General features: G+C 38.8%; 1 protein-coding gene across 4 annotated transcripts in view; it reads right to left on the reverse strand.

Moving 5' to 3' along the window:
- Window positions 1-236: 236 nt before the first annotated feature.
- Window positions 237-22,772, reverse strand: part of rbm20 (RNA binding motif protein 20) — a 198,781-nt gene continuing 176,245 nt past the window's right edge. The window contains exons 14-15 of one of the 4 annotated variants that reach the window (XM_051922162.1): window positions 10,821-10,973; window positions 237-359 (exon numbers count right to left, since the gene is read on the reverse strand). In XM_051922162.1, coding sequence (XP_051778122.1) covers window positions 10,860-10,973 — 114 coding nt within the window. In that variant the 3' untranslated portion in view covers window positions 237-359; window positions 10,821-10,859. Of the gene's footprint in view, window positions 360-4,390; window positions 4,530-10,008; window positions 10,524-10,586; window positions 10,974-22,772 lie in introns of those variants that run through there. The other 3 variants (XM_051922163.1, XR_007934025.1, XR_007934026.1) reach the window with 3 other exon arrangements.

The following is a 22,772-nucleotide window of genomic DNA, read 5'->3' on the forward strand; positions in this document are numbered from 1 at the left end:
TTTGTCCACCCAAGAAACATTTTTCCAATCTTCAGTCACCCAATTTAGATGATCACATGACACTGTGGCCTCACCTTCCTTTTCTTAGGTGTCCCGCAGTAAGGACAGGAATTCAGACAAAATGTTCTCCTAGCTGTTTACACAAAAAAGTGACAAAAGTAACAAGCGCCTGAGGGCGTAGACCAACAAAGCGTAAACCGCCGTTGGCTAAGGCGAGGATGTTGTATGCAGTGGTCAAGCTTTTGGTTTGGAGCTCTGGCATTCGGGTTGAGACAGCACCTCCCAGGAGTGCCCTGTTTTTACAGCTCCTGGACCAGAAGAGATCACGTCAGTTGTCCTCATTGGGCATCTTGTCAGAGCTGTGGGTGGAAAAGGAGACAAGGTGGTTAGTGATTGTTCCCCCTGGTGTCCCGGGATCGTACTTCTTACCTTTGATGAACTTGGAAGGTGACCCTCTGATGGGCATTTGTGATTGGTGACAGGATTTGGACCCAGCGTGGTCTTCGACTTTCTGCCCATTGCTGTTGTTATTCTCTTACCTTGGATGAGTCTAGCCCTTCTCTTCTTACCTCACAAAGTTTCTGCTCACTGGATGTTTTTTCAGCTCATTACACCATCCTCTTTGGAAACATGGAAGGGCGGCTGTTTTTGAGATAAGTGAACTACCACATCTGGCACCAGCAATCATGGAACGGTCACTTAGATCACACATCTTGCCTGGTTTAAAGTTTTGTTGAACAACAGCTTCACCTCTTGACCATAACTGCCTGCTGTAAATACGGAGTTGCAGCCACACGATTGGCTGTTGTAGAATTGGAATTAACAAGTAGGTGGACTCAATTAAGCGGCCAGTGGGTGTGCAGTGAAACACTCACATGCAAATACGAGGTGAAGGTGGCACTTTGGTAGGAGAACTCAAGGGCTCACTTGTTTGTGTCTGCCTTTAGCATGAAGAGCAGCTCATTGTGTTTACTGACAGGGTCATTTACTGAGTAAGAACGACTCTTAGAAGACGAGAGCAACAGTTGCCATGCCGAAGCAGCGGGTCCAAGACGGTGTGACAATTCAAGTGGCGTGAGAAGATCATCTTTTCTCATCCATTTAACAAGAAAAGTGAAGGAAAATGTTATCACCATATCTTCTTCAGAGGATCAAAGAAGGAAGCAAAATATTCCTAGCACATGGCACTCGTGTTATGACTTTGGCTACATTTGTAATTATTTTATGGTGGCGTTGTCTCTAGTATGTGGCGTTTCTTTACTCGTTTATTATTAATGTTTCTGGCATTGTTTTTGTTTCCGTGCCATGCTGCAATAAGAATAAATATATTCTTAATGCTTCTCTTTATACATGATGTCTTCTTGAGCCATTCCATGACTACGCTCACCACATCTCATCAGTAATCAACTGACATGGTCAAAAAACAGGCAGGGGTTGATACCAGGAGTCAGGAAGAAAGTCTACAAAGCTAATCGGCGGCAGTTACTATTGTGAGGAGTCACAAAAACAAGAATTGTAAAATTGCCAACCTCAGGTGATCTGGGAATGCAAACGGTGACCGTTATAAGGCTGCACTGATGACTTGACCCGTTGAGCACTCCTGGTGCATCATGGGGAAGCTTGCCATGGCAAATATCGTGGACAAAAAAACGTCAGAAAATAATTACAATCTTTTCAGAGAATCTTCTGATTGAAAAATAAGATGCATCATTGAATTTCTTGTTTCTGAGAGCCCCTTAAAGAAAAAACAAATTCAAAATGAATTTCATCATGGGCAGGAGATGCACTAAAAATGAATAAATGGTGCTCTCCATTATAGCGTTGATGATGTAATGGCAATTATGGTATAAATATGGAGGAGGCCACAAATGGAGATATCCTTTGGTGGATAATCAGTCTTATGATTTGTATTTATTTTTTGCAATTGGTCCATGGCCTTTAAAAATTATTTATGTATCGTACCTGGGGCCTCATTTATAAAAGTTTGTGGATTTGAGCATAAAAATTCTGCACATGGGCAGAAACATCAAAATGTGTATACCAAAAAATCAAAATCAAATTTATAGAGCCTGATGTAAGCACATCTCTTCGCAATTTCCCCTTTTTAAATCTCAGTCACCTTGTAAATATGCATACAGGCCGCCCAGAAACACCCATATATGGAGTATGCTAATCAACCTCATACATATGCAGCACCTCCACCATCGAGAGTATCAGGCTGCAGTCCACAACTGAGAGCGTAAGGTCATGCGCAGGATTATAGTGCTCATATTATAGTCCTCTGTGCTCCGGGCGTCCAGGAAAAGGTTAAGAAACCAACATCTGAGCGGGTAGCCACTGTCACCGGCCACACTTGATGACATGATGGCTGTTACAATGAATAGCACAGACCATCTCAGACACTGAGGGTTCAGCCAGTTACCTCAACAACAAGTCAGTCACCATATGCAGCAACTTCACATCTGTCAAAGTTACTTTATGTCAAAATAAATGAATGACAGATGACCCAGGCCTGGAGACATGAAGTCTCATCTTGGATGACTTGTGTGCTAAAGAAAAGTCACGGCTTATGGTTAACAAAAGCAGCTTCATTCTTGCTAGGTGCCCTTATTGACATATGAGTGCAGTAAAGTGCTCCGTTTACGTTAGGAGAAACAGGCATGGCTAAAAATTGCCCTTTTCTGTTGGCAATAACATGTTATGTTTTATGTATGTGCACTCACACCATACAAAAACTGGTCAGTTAATTACTTCCAACACGGCAGACATGATGGAGTGTAACCCAGCTAAGATATCCCTGACCTGTTGGCCAGTTCCCAGAGAAGTGACAAAACTGAGGAAAAATGAAAAAAGTTTTTCAGTGCAAATACGTTGGCCCTTATAAAAGGGAACTAAAATACAGTCTGTACATTATATTCATCATTTCTGAGGTTTAATATGTTTGTCATATCAATGCATATCATAATAATAATGGCTCAGTGATCTCAGTTATTGTATGAGTGAGTTGTCATTTGGCTGGATTGGCTGTATTTCCCTACTCGATCAAGGGTGTCCTCATTTCCCAGTTACTCCGAAATGTTGGTTTTGCATGGGTCAGAGTTGCCGTATGAAGCTTTTGTGTCATTTTCTTTTATAAAATTGCGTTAGGATATTTGGAGATTCTTTTTGTTAGCACACAAGCTTTACAAATGAGGTGCCTGGTGTTTCGAAGATCAGGGAGTCTGCTGTTGGCAGCGTTTAGTTGTTGTTCCCAGGTGTAAACTAGGATTCATGTTCTCCTGTGATAATATTTGTTTCTCGGGTGCCACCATTCTGGGATGGTTTTGTTAACAGTTGCTATGTCACTGTTAGGCTTGCTGACTGAGAGCAACAACATTAATGTCAGTGTCTTCCACTTCCTCATCATCCAAGATTTGGATTCCTGAATGAATAACATTTAGTGTCTTTCATATTGTTAGTTTCTGACATATTGGTTGCAACAATTTTTCTGCTTTCTGACTACAAATTGCATCTTGCATTTTTTTATTTGCCCCTGCTGGTTCCTTTTTTGGCTTACGACTTACTACTCTATTTTTTTGACTACGATTCTGGCTACATGTCTCGATTTTGTTTTTTGTTTATTTACATTTTCTCTTCCTGCTTACAGCTTCTGCTTGAATTGTGCTCCGTCTGTGTCTTAGCTCCTCAATTCATGCTCTCATTCCAGTGTCGCCCTGTTCAAGTGGCACACTGTCACTGCGATTCTAAACAATTTAGCTTCCAAACTCACGTAGAGAGGCTCAGTCTGCAATCACTGAACTGTGTATATAGTAAAGGTTTACTTTGTTGCTCGCTTCTCTCCTCCATTCAGTTTTCCCTTCTGTCTGACTAACTTCACATCGCCTTGTGTTTCACTTGTTTTCTCCCAGTCTGTTCCAGAGTCAACAGATGTAAAATTTATGCTAGCAAGTGAGAACCACTGTTTATGAAGCCTTTGTGAAAGATAGCCCGGACACAGACAGACACTGAGGCTCACGATGTCCAAAACACGCACTCTTTAATTGTCATTTCTCAGCTACACACAATACCGTGCACAATCCACAAAGCTCAGTCCTTTGCACTCCTCGTCAGCCGCCTCCACTCCTCCCTCACAAGCTCCGTCTTCTCCCTCCCGACTCCGGCTCCCCTAATGGAGTGAGGCGGCCCCTTTTATCACACCCCAGATGTGCTCCAGGTGTTCTGTGATGGTTTTCCAGCAGCACTTCCTGATGTGGTGGAACTGCTGTCCTCCAGGGCTCAGGAACTATCCAGGCGCCCCCTGGTGGTGGCCACGGACCCCTACAGGGTTGAGCGTCCTAGCTCCGTATCCGTGGTCCCTGATGGAATCCATGGGGGCTGCCCTCTTGCGCCCAGAGGAGATATCGCACTTCTCCCGGTCCTTCCCTGATCCAGGCGTTCCGGTGGGGCAAGGTCCCTGCTCGTCTGCCACACCTTGGAGAAGACTTCAGCACTGCTCATAACATCAAAGTGCAAGAGAAGGAGAAGATCTTCTTTAAAACATAAAGAAAAAGGGCACTGAGCATCCTTCCACATGTGCCAGAGAAGGCGAACAATTAAAGGAAGCAGGATAAAGCATCACCTACAGTCCTACAGTCAGCAAGAACCAATCCATAAGTACACCCTGACCGGCTGAAAGATCAGGATTCTTAGAGAATATTTTAAAGTTAAATAAAAGTCTGGAAAGAATGATGTGCCTTTAAGTAAGAATTAAGGAAGCAGAGTTTATAATTTATGTGTCTTTTTCTATAAGAGAGAAAAAAGATCAACCTAAGCTATCATGTATTTAGGTTGTGTGCGTATTTATCGTTTGAACATACTTTCATATATCCATCTTCAGTTATCCTTATGCTATGAATAAGTGTTATTACTTGGTTTATTGCAGTAACCATTGTGGCTACCAGAGAGCATTCCATCTCCCCAAACACCTGACACAAAGGCTCGGACACAAGTATAAAATGAACAAAACAGTTTAACTCGTGAGAAACTCTTTCCCAATCATTTCCCACACCACAGTAAGAGTCGAAAGCAGCACACAGCAATACGTTTTGTTTCTTTCTCTTTCTCTGTTTCTGCCCCCTCCACTACTCCCAGTAAGCTTTGCCCTCTTCCTCCCAACTCTGGCTCTCTAAGCTATGGCAGGCAGCTGCTTTTTAATTTATAACCAGAAGTACATCCAGTGTTCACAAGGCTAGGCCCAGAAGCACTTCCTGGTAAGTCTGGAGCCCCAGGAAATTGGGATTCACAGTCCCCGCAGCACCCCCTGGGGGCACCCACTGAACCCAACAGGGCTTAGCTGACAAACTAAAAGTCCCATGATGCCCTGTGGGACTACGATCTAGCGCTCCGGGGGAGATAATGCCCTGTGCAAGTTGTCTCTCCCTGTCTTTCCACGCTGTGAGCTTTCCACCATGTTTGAATTATTTATTGAAAAATAAACCTCTATCACCAGGTCAGAACAACAAACAGAGAAAGTGAAAGTTATTTACTATGGACTTTACCAGGTTTATGTTCATCAGTTCTGTAGATCTCTTCAAAGTTCTGTTGTCCTGGTTGGAAGGTGAAGATGAGATCCCACATACATACCACAGATCCCCTTAAATATTTCTAAGAGTTACAATTATGCTCTGGAAGCCCTTGGACAATCCTTCTAGAATTGTCTCTACCAGGATCAGGCAATGTTCCCACTAAGGAGTTGCCTGGCGTGTGCAATTTTTATTTTTATTTGAGCAACAAGTTATAAAACCAACAAATTCTGAGCATCAGTATTAGGAATGCATTTCTGTATATAATTTAGCACAAAAACATTCACATATGTGATTATTTACTGTATTGCATATTTAATGTTAAATATTGAAAACTTAACAGATATATAGTTTTTTTAATGTATTTAAACTAAAAATTTCACTGAATATTCATATAGTTTCTCTTTTGACATTAATTGTTAACTGTATAAACATTAACAGTCAGTTCAGAATTTAAAAAAGAGAATTACAGTAATCCTGAACAAGTTTTGCAAATGCTCATTATCTAAATGATTTCGAGACTTTGCTTTTATTTTGTTTATTAGACTCATTCCTCTTTCAAAATCAACACCTGAGGCCTGGAATATGCCATACATTTCTAAAAGGGAAAACTCCTTGAAGCGATCCTGTTGTTTAGTAAATATCTTTACAGTTTCAGTTTCTAGGTTTTCCTTAATCAGCATCTTGAATCTTGTCTAGTGGTTCAAACACAATCACATCTGCCTCTGTAGCTTTGACAAGTCCTTCAAACAAAATGTCACTCATCAGGGGAATGGCTTTCCAAGCATCATCTGTATGCAGGTCCTCACGATGTGCCACACAGTGTCGCTCCATTAAGTGTTGAATGGTCTGGTGAAGACTTTTTCATCTGCCCTGAATGACTGATGCGCCGTCCGAGGTAAACATTGCCACCCGGTTTAAACTGAAGTTGCTTTCTATATAAAACTGTTGAATATCCCGAAGAATGCATCAACTGTCACATGCTGTTAATTTTATTATGTCAGCCAGCAAGCATTGTTTTACGAATGGATTTGTTTTCATTCCTAAACTTAAGACATAAAATTTTAATTTTTGAAACTATTATGTTAGTTGATTCATTGAGAGTGTGGCAAACTAATTTTCTAATTTCATTTAACACATTGGTTTTGACTGTCTGTCCTTTGTCTCCTCTTATTAATAAGCAGTTGTTTCCATGTAGTAAATAATCAAATAATACCAAGTACTGCTCCCTAGTGGTACTCCAGCCTCAAGTCTGACATGACAAAAGCCCCCAGTGTAGGCAGAACCTGTCCTCACACCTTCTTCTGGTCCTTTTCTTTTCTTCTCTGCACTCACAGAACTCCCCTGGCTACATACTGGGAGGCCTTTATCATTTCTTTTCAAAGTGAATACTACAAGAAGCTGCTTGCACAGAGGGGTTTGAAAAACAAAAAAGTCTTTATTGAATCTTTAGTGAAATCATCTGCATAAACTTTCACATTAAGGAAATCACATAATTAAATAAGCAGCATTCATCTGCTAAACATCTTCATTTTAGAGCAATAAATTATACAAACTTAAGCAAGAAAAAAGAAGTGTATTCTGCTCTTATTAATAAATAACATGAATGGTCCAGTTTAGTAATTATTATTATTACATTATAATTATATCATTTTGTTTAAAAAATTCCCTGAATGTACTTTAACCTGCATAATTATTCTTTTTATATGCTGATCTCTATAAAAAGTTAATATAATAACTTGTCCTAGTAAAAACATACAAACTACATAAGGCACTGCTTAATTAACTATAAAACTGGAAAATCTGAGAGATTTAAGAAGCCATGCCAATAAAATAGTTCATATAGGCATTCGGTGTCTACTTTACAATTTAAAACTGACTTTATTGAACCTAATTACAAAAATTATGAAAGTTACACATTTGTGAATTCATATTCTGCACTTATATGAGGTATGCTCGAACTTATGAGCTCTTTCAAGTTTCAGTGATTTTTCATTTAGCATATTTTATTTCATAATATCCTCAGCATACAAAAGTTTTATATACAAAAGTTTCAAAAGTGTGGTATATTCTAAATATTTTAAGTGCATCAATCATATTTATAATTAATCCAAAGGCATTTTTTTTTCTTTTAATTTAATAATGTGGACAGTTGAAATATACATTATTTACAAAGAAATCACAGTTTATAACCAATATATTGTCAACACAGTATACCACAGGACCTTTTTACCTTGCTAACAGTGTACCCATTCTTTGACAATTAGTGACATTTCTAGAAGAACAGGGACATATTTCATGTTCTAATTTCTTTCCAGTCTATTCTATGATACTTCTCATGCTGTGTGGGAACAATCTGGAGAAAGCACTAAGCAGTGATGCACATATGTAAATATACAACAGTCAACAGAAAGAATCTCTTTGCATTTAAATTATAACTTTGCATCTGAATCAAGGAAACCCTCACTGAATTTTGTAAATATTTTGAGACGCAATTGATAATGAAGGCATTTTGTGAACGCATGAATGTGTGGAATAATGACATGAACGACAGACCTACTGCAGTGAAAAATTATCAGGGGGTATTTTTAAGTACAGGAAGGAATAAAATTAGATTTGAAGTAAATATTTCAACAAGTGTTGCGTAAAACAAACTATTTGTTGCTGGCAATCAAGGCATTCTGTTTTCTGCTCTGATTACGCAGTTCTTCTTGTCTATTGCACATCTTTTTTCCTCTCATTGATCCATCAGCAGGGGTTGCAGATCTTTTTTCAAACCTTTTACACTTTATTTGTGACATCTGCAACATATTGTTATTGGGTAAACAGTTCTAGGAACCTCTCCCAACATTCTGGAATCATTTGCTTTGTTAAAATTGCAAATTCTGATTTATATTTTATGGTAAATCATGCATATATATCGATAAAATGTTTTAGAATACCTCCATTTTTCTAAAAGTTGAAAAATAATGTAATTTCAGAGATATACAAAAAGGCCTTTTTCAGGGAATAAGTAATGGGATAATAACTTACAACTTTTCTGCAGCAACAGAAATAACAAGCCCTTGAAAGCTGAAACAAACAATTCCCTACTTCGCTATTTTTCTTGAATACTTACAAATCATCTGTCTGTATAAAAGCAGTGTTGAAATAAAGAGTGTTGCTACATCATCTGGAGCATTATTTGGACAATATTACTATCATGATGATGAGCAAAAGGCAATTAACAAAGGAAGACAGGGCAGGGCCAGTGGCTCAGGAGGTCTCCAGCAGGACTGCCCACTGAAACTACAACTCCCATGCAGACACATAGGATTCCTGCCAGTAGCAATGCTGGAGTTATGTTGCCAGCTGGCATGGTGGGGGATCATACTGACCCAGCAGTAGCCTTCACTGCCTCACCATTACTCTGTTCCCATAAGCCCTGCCCTCACCTGTCTGACCAGGATGTGCTTCTGATGTATGACATCCAAAAATTACTCCTTGGGCCAAACTTTTAGTCAGTGGACCTTGCATTTGTAAGAGAAGAGAGAACAAGGGCTCACCTGGGCAAACTAGGAGGAGGAGAGCAAAATCACATGGTTTTGCTATATAGAATATTGATAAAATATAATATAATTGAGACAAAATAAAAGTTGGCTGTTTTGTACACAAAATAGTCTTCTCAGTTGTGTCTAGAGTGCAAGATACCCACTACTTGTCACATCCACATATTTTGAAATGTTTTTACCTTTTCGCTTAACATGTAATTAAACCGCATTAAGAATTTTTCAAAAATGTACAATCAGTGTGATGGTTTGCAGTGAAAGTATTCCATTATTTTTGTAGAACAGAATTACTAAAGTTCTGCAGTTTGTTGAGTGCATGATTATTGAAGTACAGGATTTCAGATAAATAAAGCTCAATGTTAATTTCAATTGCTCATAAATTCAACACCAGGTATTTTTTGATAAATTATGGAGAAATAAATTCAAAGAGCAGTCTGTGGTGAAAGTGTTTCATGACAATACAATTGAAGGCCTGGGACATAACACCGAGGATAAAGCAGTCATTTTTTTGGATGTGAACAGTATTTTAATATATAGATAGTTATTTCATACCGTTATCAGCCTACTATTCAGATATAAATGTAGATTTAATGGTAGTATACTACACAATATGGAAAAAAAAAACTTGAGGTGTAATATTTAACACAAATCATTTATTTTCTGCATGCCCATAATGAGCACCTTATGATACACACCAGTGTTCTTTGGAAATGTTTTTCAAATATAATCCAAAGATATACTGAGATATATTGATGAAACAGATTGGAACAAAGCATACATTTGTGATGCCTGCAGTCACTGAGAAGCATCATACGCATTTTGTTTAGAACTTTTTGTTTTAATATGTTACAATCAATTTGGCATATATTTTGCGACAGGAGGCTGGATAGTCTAGGAGGAATTAATTTTTGGCCAAAAGACACAGCCACGTGTGCTATATGAGCAATGGAAAAAAATCATATACTGTATACCATGTAGATTTTCATTAAAGAAATCTTAATTGATGCAACTGATTAAAATAGATGGAAGTTTGCTGTATGTAAGTTTAATTGAAATGGTATCAAAGGGGTGAAAAAATTTAATACAACAGCAGAAGGGTCAAATTACTCCTGTTTATGACCACCTAATAATTACTATTCAGATTCATGGCCTCATTTTATTGTTTTCAGGTCACAAAAAAAAAAAGGAAACGTATGATGGCCCTGCTCACACCCATGTTCAATGACATTTCAAACAGAATTCTCAGTCAAACATGTTAGGCTGTATGTGGGTGTTTTTACTGTAAGAAAGTTTGGTAAATGGAATTGTCAATGTGTTGCCCACACCATGAACAGTATGTGTAAACAGACAAAAATGTTGAAGTCCCATTTGTTACTGTTGTCCATCTTTGAAAAATTATCTTTTTTCTAGCTTACTATTTTCAGTTACTATAAATGTTGCAGGAGATTAAATTTGTTTGATGTACAGTACATGTTACACAACCACTTACATGCAGCCATGGCATATATTTCCTGGAATTTCCCAACAGATGCACAGAGGTCCTTTGCTGAGCTTTACTGTTCAATATTTGTACATCTACTCTTGAGTCTGAAGCAAAACATGGTTCTGCCATCAATTAAACTAATCGGCTCACTTCAATAAAGACAGACCATTGTTTCCTTTTTTTTACAAAACTTTTTGTTAGGAAGTGGTAACTTGTAGCACCTTTTACCTGCAGTTCATGCAATTCAGTTTAATCCTCCCATTCAGCTCAACAAGGTTTGGTTATTTCTTCAAACTGCGGGACAATACCAATCTCTTCTGTGTTTACATCATTCTCATGCATACTATTCAAGTTCTCTTTAGCCAACTGTGATAAATATTTCTGTAAGAAAGAAAAAAGGCATATGTAAAAAAAACAAATGTATTAAGTATAATTATACACATACATATTTATACACATAAATAAAGTAATATGAGCAGGGACTCTTGTGATCTTTCTCTTTAACCTAAAGAAAACCAAGAATTTTCAAAGTAAGTACATTTATTATATAAATAAGCATACAAAGGAAAGAATAACAAGACAGAATTCATAATGCCAACAGAGAAGAAGCCAAATGAAACAATTTCTAACCTCAAAAGTGTGATGGCTCACTAGCTTGTCCACCTCTGCAGTACTGCCAAAGCACTCTCACTTCTCACCTCCCCTCCCATTAATACACACACAAACACACACATGCACACACACACACGCACACACAGACCTATTGTCTTCTTACTGCTGCTGAAGCTCCTTTCAAAATGCTAATCCAATTTCCAGACGCAGATCTGTTCCAGACAAGTGCTGAAATTATGCTAAAGTAGTTCTCACCCTAACCTGCCCATTCATAGTCTCATGTTATCATTGCATGCTAGAGCCTACAATAGCCTATAAGGTTCCATACTCTCAGGAAGTTTCTGTGCTAACTGCTTTAAAAGGACAACATGGTCTCACTCCTATCAGACCCACAGTATGTGCTACCACATCATGGACAGGAGGTCAATGACTGCTTTCCTGCCAGTTCTTCTGAAAACAATACATACAAAGAAAGCACAGACCCAACTCTTGTGACTACTAGTCTGTATTATTTTCTTGCCAAATGTATGTGGTCTTGCTTTTTCTAAGGTGCCTTTGATTAAATTACTTCTGGGCAGCTACTATATCAACTACTTAAGAACATAATAATAGAATATGTTTGACAAACAAGAGGAGATTAGATAGATAGATAGATAGATAGATAGATAGATAGATAGATAGATAGATAGATAGATAGATAGATAGATAGATAGATAGATAGATAGATAGATAGGTACTTTATTAATCCCAATGGGAAATTCACATTCTTCAGCAGCAGCATACTGATACAATAAATAATATTAAATTAAAGAATGATAATAATACAGGTGAAAAAAACAGACAATAACTATGTATAATGTTAAATGTTAACGTTTACCCCCCCCTGGTGGAATTAAAGAGTCGCATAGTTTGGGGGAGGAACGATCTCCTCAATCTGTCTGTGGAGCAGGACAGTGACAGCAGTCTGTCGCTGAAGCTGCTCTTCTGTCTGGAGATGACATTATTTAGTGGATGCAGTGGATTCTCCATAATTGATAGGAGCCTGCTGAGCGCCCTTCGCTCTGCCACAGATGTTAAACTGTCCAGCTCCATGCCAACAATAGAGCCTGCCTTCCTCACCAGTTTGTCCAGGCGTGAGGCGTCTTTCCTCTTAATGCTGCCTCCCCAGCACACCAATGCGTAGAAGAGGGCGCTCGCCACAACTGTTTGATAGAACATCTGCAGCATCTTATTGCAGATGTTGAAGGAAGCCAGCCTTCTAAGGAAGTATAACCGGCTTTGTCCTTTCTTGCACAGCGCATCAGTATTAGCAGTCCAGTCTAATTTATCATCCAGCTGCACTCCCAGATATTTATAGGTCTGCACCATCTGCACACAGTCACCTTTGATGATCACTGGGTCTATGAGGGGTCTGGGCCTCCTAAAATCCACCACCAGCTCCTTGGTTTGGTGGTGTTCAGGTGTAGGTGGTTTGAGTCGGACCATTTAACAAAGTCATTGATTAGGTCCCTATACTCCTCCTCCAGCCCATTCCTGAGACAGCCCACGATAGCAGTGTCATCAGCGAACTTTTGCACATGGCAGGACTCCGAGTTGTATTGGAAGTCCGATGTATATAGGCTGAACAGGACCGGAGAAAGTACAGTCCCTTGTGGCGCTCCTGTGTTGCTGACATTATTCAGTTCACTAAATTGTATTAGCTAATTATTAAGTTATCCTAATGTTTTATTCAGCTACTTATATTGCTATTTAATGATTGCCACTGTGTCTGTTCTTTTCTCTCATTGCACTGTACCAAATAATTTATAATGTGGATAGGCTAACAGGCTAAGACAAATTACCTATTTTTTGGCTCCTTAAAGCTTTGTGTCTTAACTTCCTCTTTTATTGTTTCTTTTTAACTTTTAAGATTTTACACATTTTTCTCTTTTCTTATTATTTTATTTTGGTTAATTCCTGTCCTCCCGTAATACCTTCACTAAGAAAATTGGATAAATTTGCCTCAAGTATGAGGTTTCAGTTGTAGTGGTCAGGCCCCCATCTCAGTCGCACAATTCTGCTTTTCAGCTACATAATTCCAGGTATGTAGAGAAATAGGAATATGCCTACCCTTCATATATTTGCAATGTAAGAGGAAACCAGAATATTAAGAGAAATACCAGATGAGCACAGGGAGAATTACACATTTCATGATTTGGTGCCTTGCTGAGAAGGCACTGGCAGAGGGTATGAGCATGACAAAACCATTAAAGGGCAAGAATACTAGACACATTGGTAAAAGGGGAGGTTTTTTCTCATGCTGGTGTGGAAAGATGGGAGCTAACAGGAGGAGACAGGCCCTGTCATTACACAATTTCGTGTATGCATATATATAAGTTACAATATTTGCTTGTCTATGCTTTATTACAGCTTAGGAAAAGCAAAACTTCAAAAAGAATTAGAATGTAGGCACTTACTCTCATTTGAAATGTTTCTCCTTTTGGTGTTTTTGGTATAGATAATTTTGTTTATGAAGTTAGGAAACTGAATAACATCTACAGTTATTCATGGCATTTAGAAAATAAATATGTGATGCTAAATAAAAATAAATATTGATCTAAGACTCTATCTATGTAATGCTCCCCCAGCATGTTAGATGGCAAGCAGCCCAGTTTTTGCCAAGATTGCTTGACCTTCTGCTCGGTGTCAGAAAGACAGGGAGAGCGGGCCATGGAGGGCTGCCAAAAGGCCAGGAGACCTCCAGCCTCAAAGTCAAAGATGGACAAAACTGACAGTAGCATAGTAGTAGTGGCTGAGAGTTTTTGCTATGGCTTTTTAATGGCTTCACTTGTTTTGTTGAATGGAAGTATTATGATTATATGTAGTCTAAAAGATGTAACCTTTTAAGGAACAGATAAGGGAGTGAGTGGCAGGGAAACAAGGGGTCACAGGTGGGTTCTATAGCCTCTTGTCCATCTTAATTAAATTTGGCCTCCAAAATCCTACAGGTGATTCTGGTGTTTGGCTTGGAAGTGACCCCATGAAGACGTTTAAAGCTACCTCAAACTACAGCAACAACAAGAGTCACAGGAGAGTTTTAGATGAAAGTTGTCAAGATGAAAAATCAAGGGTCATGAAACAGAGAAAGAGAATGGGATATGAAAATGCACAGTGGATCTGTCATCCTACCAGAATTGTAAGGCCAAAACCTATAATACTGTAGTATTGGGCCTAGAATGTCAGCATGATTTTGTTTTTCTTTTCTCTGTTCCTTTGTGCTTTCCCTATTTACAGTATTTTTCCTTTGTGCCTTTTATTTGAAATAGATAGATAGATAGATAGATAGATAGATAGATAGATAGATAAGATAGATAGATAGATAGATAGATAGATAGATAGTTAGATAGATAGATAGATAGATAGATTAGATAGATAGATAGATAGATAGATAGATAGATAGGCATGTCTCACCACGTAGTTTCTGTCTATTAACTGAAAAATAAAAGCTGCTTAAAACCAGTACTAAAAAACTCAAACAATACTATGTCACTGTCATATGAATTATGGAATAACAAAATAATTCAGGATGTTTTCATTTACACAAGCTCTTTAAAGCTGCTTTTATAACAGCAGCCTTTTCAAATCAGGTTTTTCAGAACCACTTTGTTAGGTATGTGACATCTGCTGCTTTGAGACTATATCATTGTATGGAGGAGACATTAACTAGATAATAACATTTTCAGAGGAGTAATATTTAATGTCAAATTAACTAAAATGTCAAATGCCACAAACTCCTAATACTTTCATTTTCCAAATTGTTTCCTTATTTTTTAGATGTGTTGCAAATTTATGGCTACATGTGAAAATAAAAGCTGAGAGCACAGTAAAGCGGGCTAGATCAGCATGAGCCCCAGGGCCCAATGTTGTTCCACATAGGCTTTATAAGAATACCCCTGGTGTTCTGAAGTACCTATGGAAATTAATGAAGCTGGCATGGAAGAGGTGAATCATACCAAATGCATGGTGAAGGGCCGGAGGGATCCTGATTCCCAAGGAGAAAACTCCTCAACCATCAACCAGTTCCACCAGATTAGTCTCCTGAACGTGGAAGGAAAAACCTTCTTCAGTGTTAAGACCCAAAGTCTCTCAGCTTTCTTGCAGAATAACAACTTCATTAGTAACAATCTCAGTGCAGAAGGCAGGGATAGGTGGCTATTTAGGCTTTTTGGAACACGCTAACATCATTTGGCACCAGTTGCAGACAGCCAAAAAGGAAAAGAAAGATGTGTATGTGGTGTTTCTAGACCTTGCCAATGTCTTTGGGTAAGTTCTGCATGAGATTTTGTGGGTAATATTCAGGTTATTTTATGTCCCAGAGGGCATAGCAAAACTGGTCAAAGCCTGCTTCCAGGACCTCCAGTTCTACATCACAACACGGGACAGTATCATCTCCTAGCAGCAGCCTGAGATTGGCATAGTGGCAGGCTGCACTATCTCTCCTCTGGCCTTCACAATGGAGATGAAGATCATTATTCGAGCAACACAGTGGGTGGTTGGAGGGGAACTTCTGAAAAATGGGCTACGTCTTCCTCCAATCAGGGTATACATGGAAGACATGACAACAATAACAACAATAAAAGCATGCACCAAACGCTTGCTGGATAAACTCCAAGAAATCATCAAATGAGCACAAATGGAGATAAAACCCAGCAAATTCTGTAACATCTCCATTGTCAAAGGCTGGCATACCAACAAGAGGTTCTGCATAAATGATGAGCCAACGATCCTGGAGAAGCCCATCAAAATCCTTGGACACCACAGACTACAAAGACCTCGAACAGGTGGAACAACTCAGGCAGGGCACAATTAGTGGCCTTAAGAAAATTAACAACACTGTTCTCCCTGGAAAACTGAAGCTGTGGTGCTTCCAATTTCGTTTGCTGCCCCATCTCATGTGGCCAACTACCATCTATGAGGGTCACACTAACCCATATGAAACGGCTGGAGAGAATGGTGAGCGCACAAGTGAGGAAGTGGCTTGGACTACCAAGATGCCTCAGCATAGGCCTATACGGGAACAGAGCCCTCTTTCTGCCTATATCAAGCATTGTTGAGGAATATAAATGTGCCAAAGCAAGACTGGATATGACAATCAAAGAGTCCTGTGACCCCTTCATAAGAAAAGCTGCACCAATCCTAGTAACACGGAGGAAATGGGACGTAGCTTCGGCAGTGGCAGAAACAAAGGCCGCCCTTAGACTCCGGGACATTGTAGGACTTGGTTTGGGACCAACAACACCCATATGGCAAAAGGCTACACCAAATGAATGCCGGCATCTGGTGGTGGAGGAGATGTGCCGCTAGGAGGAAGCAGCCAGATGTCCCAGAACAGTCTCCCAAGGCCAGCAAGGCTGCTGGATGAGGTGGGATGGCATAGAGCAACGTAAAATCATGGAAACTAACAGGCTGTTTCATCATTAGAGCCCTCACCAACAAACCTATATCTTTGACGTGGAGAGGGCCCAGCCTGTCAACAGTGTGTGGCCCTAGCAACCCACAAACATATCATAGTGGGTTGTAAGAATAGCTTAACACAAGGAACATGTACGTGGTGTCATAACCAAGTACTGAGGTGCTTGGCCTCAGCACTACAGGACAACAGAGTGTCAGCCCAGGCTGCATTCCCACAACTAACATCCTTCATCTGGGATGGGGAGAAAGAGTGGACCAAGCCCTCATCTTCTGACTCGTGCCCGCTGAGAACAGCCTGGAATTGGGAAATGCGTGTCGACCTAAACCAGAGACTCACCTTCCCATCTGACGTCGCAACCACCAATCTGTGTCCAGACTTTGTTCTGTGGTCTAACTCTTGTCGATGTGTCTTCATCATTGAAATGATAGTCCCTTGGCAGGATGCCATCAATGAGGCATATGAAAGAAAAAAGCTGCGGTATTCCAATCTTGCAGCTGAGACAGAGGAGCAAGGCTGGAAGGTGAAGGTGCATCCAGTATAGGTGGGCTGCAGGGTCTTTGTAGCCAGTTTCACTACAAGGTTGCTGAAGGAAGTGGGCATCAGAGGGCAGGCACAGCAGAAGGCAATTAAGGAACTTGGCATTGTCACTGAAAGAAGCAGTCACTGGTTGTGGCTGAAGCGAAAGAAGACAGTATGGGCTGCCAAATAACCACTTAGTAATCATTCGACACACACCCAGGCCTGATCAGCCTGTGGTGGGCCTGCCTCTGCTGAAGTTGTGTTGTGGCAAAAGGCTGAAATATCCTATGAGGCTGGGGTACACAACTGATGATATGTCGTATTGGTGGAAACATCACTAAGTGGTCATTATCAATGTCATCCCGACAAAGAAGACATCTCCAGCCCCACTCAAGTCAAGTGCTATGCTGAATCGTCAAGGATTGTAATATCTAGTCCTTTTAAATGAAAGTATTATTATTAAATCAAGCCTATCAATTTAAAATTATTACTTCACAATCTTGCAAAACAGCCTTTGTTCTGTTGGTTTCAGGCTGCCTCACATAACTGATCAGACTGTACTATTACTTATGCCTTTGTACTAATTCAGAACGTGTCACTGAACTGGAAACTAATAATTAGTCATAACTGCAGGCTGAATTCAATTTGCTGCCGTACCATCCAAATATGTGTTGCTTGTGCTGTCACTCCACATTTAGCACATTTTACAGAAATAAACATTAGTTAAACTTCAAAAACACAACAAACAACATAAACATAGTGTTTGCTGATTTGATTTCAGTGTTTAAGTATTGTGTCTGACTAGCAGTGTGTCTCACGATTATGTACTTCAATTAATGCATTAGATATTGCTCTGAACTGGATAAGTTGTTTACGAAATGGATGACGATTGAATGATGGATGGTGATTGGAAGCACAACTGTAGCCATGTTCATTAAAGTCAGAGAATGAATGCAAAGCCTCTGTTCCTTTATCATAGCTACAGTTATATATGGTTCTGTATTGAAAGGTGGTTAATGTGGTCATTACTTCAACTCTGTCATTCAAATTCATAACACTACAAGTTAAAATGGCTGAATTGACAGCTGATAGGCCATATCATGATCGTACTCTCAAAGCAAGCACAAATCAGCTATTTTTTGATTTCTTAACCAATTCCATAAACAGATAAAAGTTTTTTTATGCCTCCTTGATATGTCATTGCAACTTCTCTCTCTCGCCACTCTGTTACTCATGCTTGCTGCTCCTGCCTTTTTTTGTGTTCCCTCGCATACCAGCTCATAACTCTTTGCATATCACTGGTGGTACCACAAGTTAAAAACCACTGTTTTACACTATAGATAGAGTTAAAGAGCGAGCCTGTTACAAAAGTGATGCAATGAGATCAACACATTGCATTAATCAAAATTAAAGGAATATCTTGGAATACAAGAAAACTATGCCTTGTTATTATATCAAAATATTTAAGTATATATGTAAAACTAGTCCAAAATATAAAATGTTGAATGGTGTATAAACAGCTTAAGCACAGAAAATAAAACTGTTTTTATGTAAGGTATATACAGTACACATAAATACACTGTGTCTCAAAAGATGTAAATACATTTTATCTTGATCTTCTAATCATGTAGGTATAGGGGGAGAGTTTGATGATAATGTAAAAAAATGAAACGACTAAAACAAGAGTGATATCACACACACAGGTTACCTCAGCAGACAAAATGGAATAAGTTTACCATTCAGACGGAAAGCACAGTACAATTGATTCAAACCAATACTCTGTACATGTGACCCCTCACTTGGCTCATCTTCATTTACTCTGCATGAGGTATCAAGTCATCTTTTCAAATTCCTCCTTCATATAAAGATTTAAATGGGGAAGGTGTTTAATAAATACAATGTATTATTATGATTATTATTATTATTAAATGACCAAGGTCTTGCTTACTTATCTGAACTTACCATTTCTTACCTATCTGAATGTGCATTAAAATTTCAAGATGTGGGCCTACTAAAGATTCCTAGGTTTAATAAAATAACTGTGGGAGGTCAAGCTTTTAGCTATAGGACCCCAAAGCTGTGGAACGATCTGCCTGCTTATATAAGAGTTGCTCTTCAGTTTCAGATTTGAAATCCAAGGAAAAGACTCACTACTTTAGACTAGCAATACCCTCATTGCATCTGTTTTTGTTAGTCGTTTGTACAAAAATATAAGCAATAATTATGAACCATTACTAATACTCCTCTTTTCTGTTTGTCTTCTTGGCATGCTGCACTCTATGTCCAAGCTGTTCTCCTGATTATAAAAAGACACCTGAGATACTGTGTGCATTGAAATCAATTGTTGTAAAGATTATGTCATCTGATTAGGCGGCTCACCACAGACTCTACTGTAGAATCCCCAGGAAGGGGTATTTGGCCAGTTGGCCTAGGTCTCCAGGGCTCTGGATTGCTTTTGTGCCCTTGTGTCTTTTACTATTAGAAGTGACAGTTTACCCCTCAGAAGTTTATTTTCTCCAGGGATGCTGCTGACTGGAGTTTTTGTTTGCCCCTTCTCTATTATTTACTGGCCAGAGTTCAACAATTAATTGACAAATATTGCTGGGCTCTATTTATGTTAATCATTTTCAGACAACATTGTTTTCCTATCTGTTAAAACAAATCTGTCTTTTTATGTATTCCTTATTTAACTAGTAATCTGGAAGTCTGTGTTTGCATCTACCTATGAACTTGTCACAGCAATCTGTGCCTGCACTCAGTGAAGAGTGCTATAGAAAAACCTAATGAATGGAATCTTAGAAATTCTGCTACTTTTTCATGAATCCATTGGCTCTAACACTTCAGAGTTTCTGTCTATGTTGCTTATATCATATAAGCCTGTAAGTATGATTTATAAATGCAGTACTTCTCACTTTTCCAAAATTCAGTTACACAGATCTGGACATTAGATCAATCTAGAGAAGAACAGGTCAATCAGACCAATAAAGCTTGCCATTCCTATCCACTTAATTCTTCTAGAATAATATCAAGTCAAGTTTAGATAGTCCCTAAAGTCCTACTGTCTACCACACTACTTAGAAAATTATTCCATGTGTCTATGATTCTCTGTAAAGAAAACTTACTAATGTTTGTGTGAAATTTACCCTTAACAAATTTCCAACAGTGTCCCCATGTTCTTGTTCAACTCATTTTAAAGTAACAGTATTGATCCAGTGTACTAATTCCCTTCATAATCTTAAGCATTTTAATCATGTCACCTCTTAATTTTGTTTTGCTTAAACTAAAAAGGGTCAGCTCTTTTAAATATTTACTCATAATTCATTCCATGTAGCCCTGGAATCAGCCTAGTCGCTCTTCTCTGGACTTTTTCTAGTGTTGCTATGTCCTTTTTGTAGCATGGAGACCAAAACTGCACACAGTACTCCAGATGAAACCTCACCAGTGCGTTATAAAGCTTGAGCATAATCTTCTTGGACTTGTACTCTATACATTGTGCTTTATAACCTAACATTCTTGTTAGCCTTCTTAATGGCTTCAGGACACTCTCTGGCAGCTGATATAGCACATACTGTATATTAAAAACAGTAACGGCCTTAACACAGACCCCTGTGGAACACCACTCTTAACATCAGCCAATTCTGATAAGATTCCTTGCACCGTAACCCTCTGTTTCCTGTGTCTGAGCCAATTTTACATCCGTCTACAAATATCTCCCTCAACTCCCACTTATTTTAGTTTGATGCCCAACCTCTCATGTGGCAGTTTATCAAATGCTTTCTGAAAGTCAAGATAAATAATATGATATGTTCCACTTTGATCATAACATTTTGTTGGTTCCTCATAGAATTCCAGCATGTTGGTAAAACATGACCTCCCTTTTCTGAACCCATGCTGACTGTTCAGTAAAATTCCTGTTCTTGCTGTGTGTTGCTCACTCTTATCCTTAATAGTTCCTTCCATTAATTTACCTTTGATGTACATTAAGCTTACTGGCCTATAGTTACTTGGATATCTCCGGTCACCCTTTTTATATAATGGAATAATATTTGCCATTTTCCAGTCACGTCTCAGTAGCCTATCTATCATTCAGCTTCTTGGTTCCTACCTTTTGGAACACTTCTCTTGAAAGTTTATATTAGGCTTTAAGTGGTTCAGTATTCAGGTCCAGATTTAAAACCCATTTGTTCTCTCTGACGTTTAATTGAATACCATTTTTAAAGATTTAGCCTTAAGATAAAAAGTACTCTAACAAATAGCTTATGAAAAAAATGGACAAAATATATCACACTCATCATGTACTGTAACTAAATAAAATTTTTGACATTTATAGTTTTTTGATTATATTGGACATGCTTCGACATACTTAGTATAGTCGAGCACTACCATGTACATGCTCATAGAGTGTACAAGCCAGACACTCAACAGGTGTGATCTGAACAATCAATGCGGTAACTTTTCAGCAAATACAAAAGGCAGCAGGCAAGCATCAGAAATATACCATGAGTAACAATATAAAGAATCCAGTAAACACTGACAGCTTACAATATCTAAACGTCCATCTATTTTCAAACCTTAATAATCCAATGCATGGTTATATGGTGGTCAGAGCTTAATCTTGCAGGAATAGGTAAAAGGCAACCATGAATGGAGCACCACCAAAATAAACTCAAACTAACAAGAAACAAATTTAGTCACACAAGAAACAAATTTAAAGCCTCCAAATAACTTAGCATACATGTTTTTAGGATATGGGTAGAATAACAGAATACCCAGTGAAAATCCTGTGCAGACACAAAGAGAATGTGCAGAATCCATGTCTAAGGTGGAATTTGAACATGGTGTTCTTAATCTGTAAAGCAACATCAGTATTTATTATGCAACAATAATGTCCGTAATTATAAGGGACAATCAAAATTCACTTTACATAGATTTTTTTTATTGTTTTATACCTAATGTAAATTTGTATTCAGCATAAACAGGTCATGTGATTTTCTCAAATCACAGAACATGTCAGTGGCTAAATCAAAACTTTAATGCTTACAGTCCAACGCCATAGCCACTAGGCAACACTCACTATGCATAAACCTAAAGTGCTCAGTGCACATGAATCACAAAGAGTACCCTGTCTTGTTTTATTACTACTACTACCTATTATTATTTCATGATAGCCATGGGAATAATACTACTGAAATGATGGCTGCTTTAAGCCAGTTCTTGTTTTTGCTTCCCAGTGGAGTTGTAGGGAATGTCATCAACAGCCTATAGCTTCTGCTTTACACAGCACTATTAAAAAACCTGTCACTTTGCCACCCTCAGACTCACCTCTGATGTGAGTAAAATATTAAACAACATCAACCGACAAGGGGGTAACCTAGTTTGACAGACACAACATCTGTTTTTTGCACTTTCCTCTGTGGAATGCAACCAAACAAATGTCAGACAGGCCATCCCTGAGTGGGTTTCAGCTGTGCTAAGGATTTAGTAAGAACAGTATTGCAGTCTACTGACTAATGAGCAACTTAATATGTCTCACAAACTGTGGAACTGTTTCCCTCTTTGACAACAAGTTTTAGGAGTGGCTGGCACATAGGGAAATT

The sequence above is a fragment of the Erpetoichthys calabaricus genome, chromosome 2 (assembly GCF_900747795.2).
Source record: "Erpetoichthys calabaricus chromosome 2, fErpCal1.3, whole genome shotgun sequence".
Classification (NCBI taxonomy): Eukaryota; Metazoa; Chordata; class Cladistia; order Polypteriformes; family Polypteridae; genus Erpetoichthys; species Erpetoichthys calabaricus.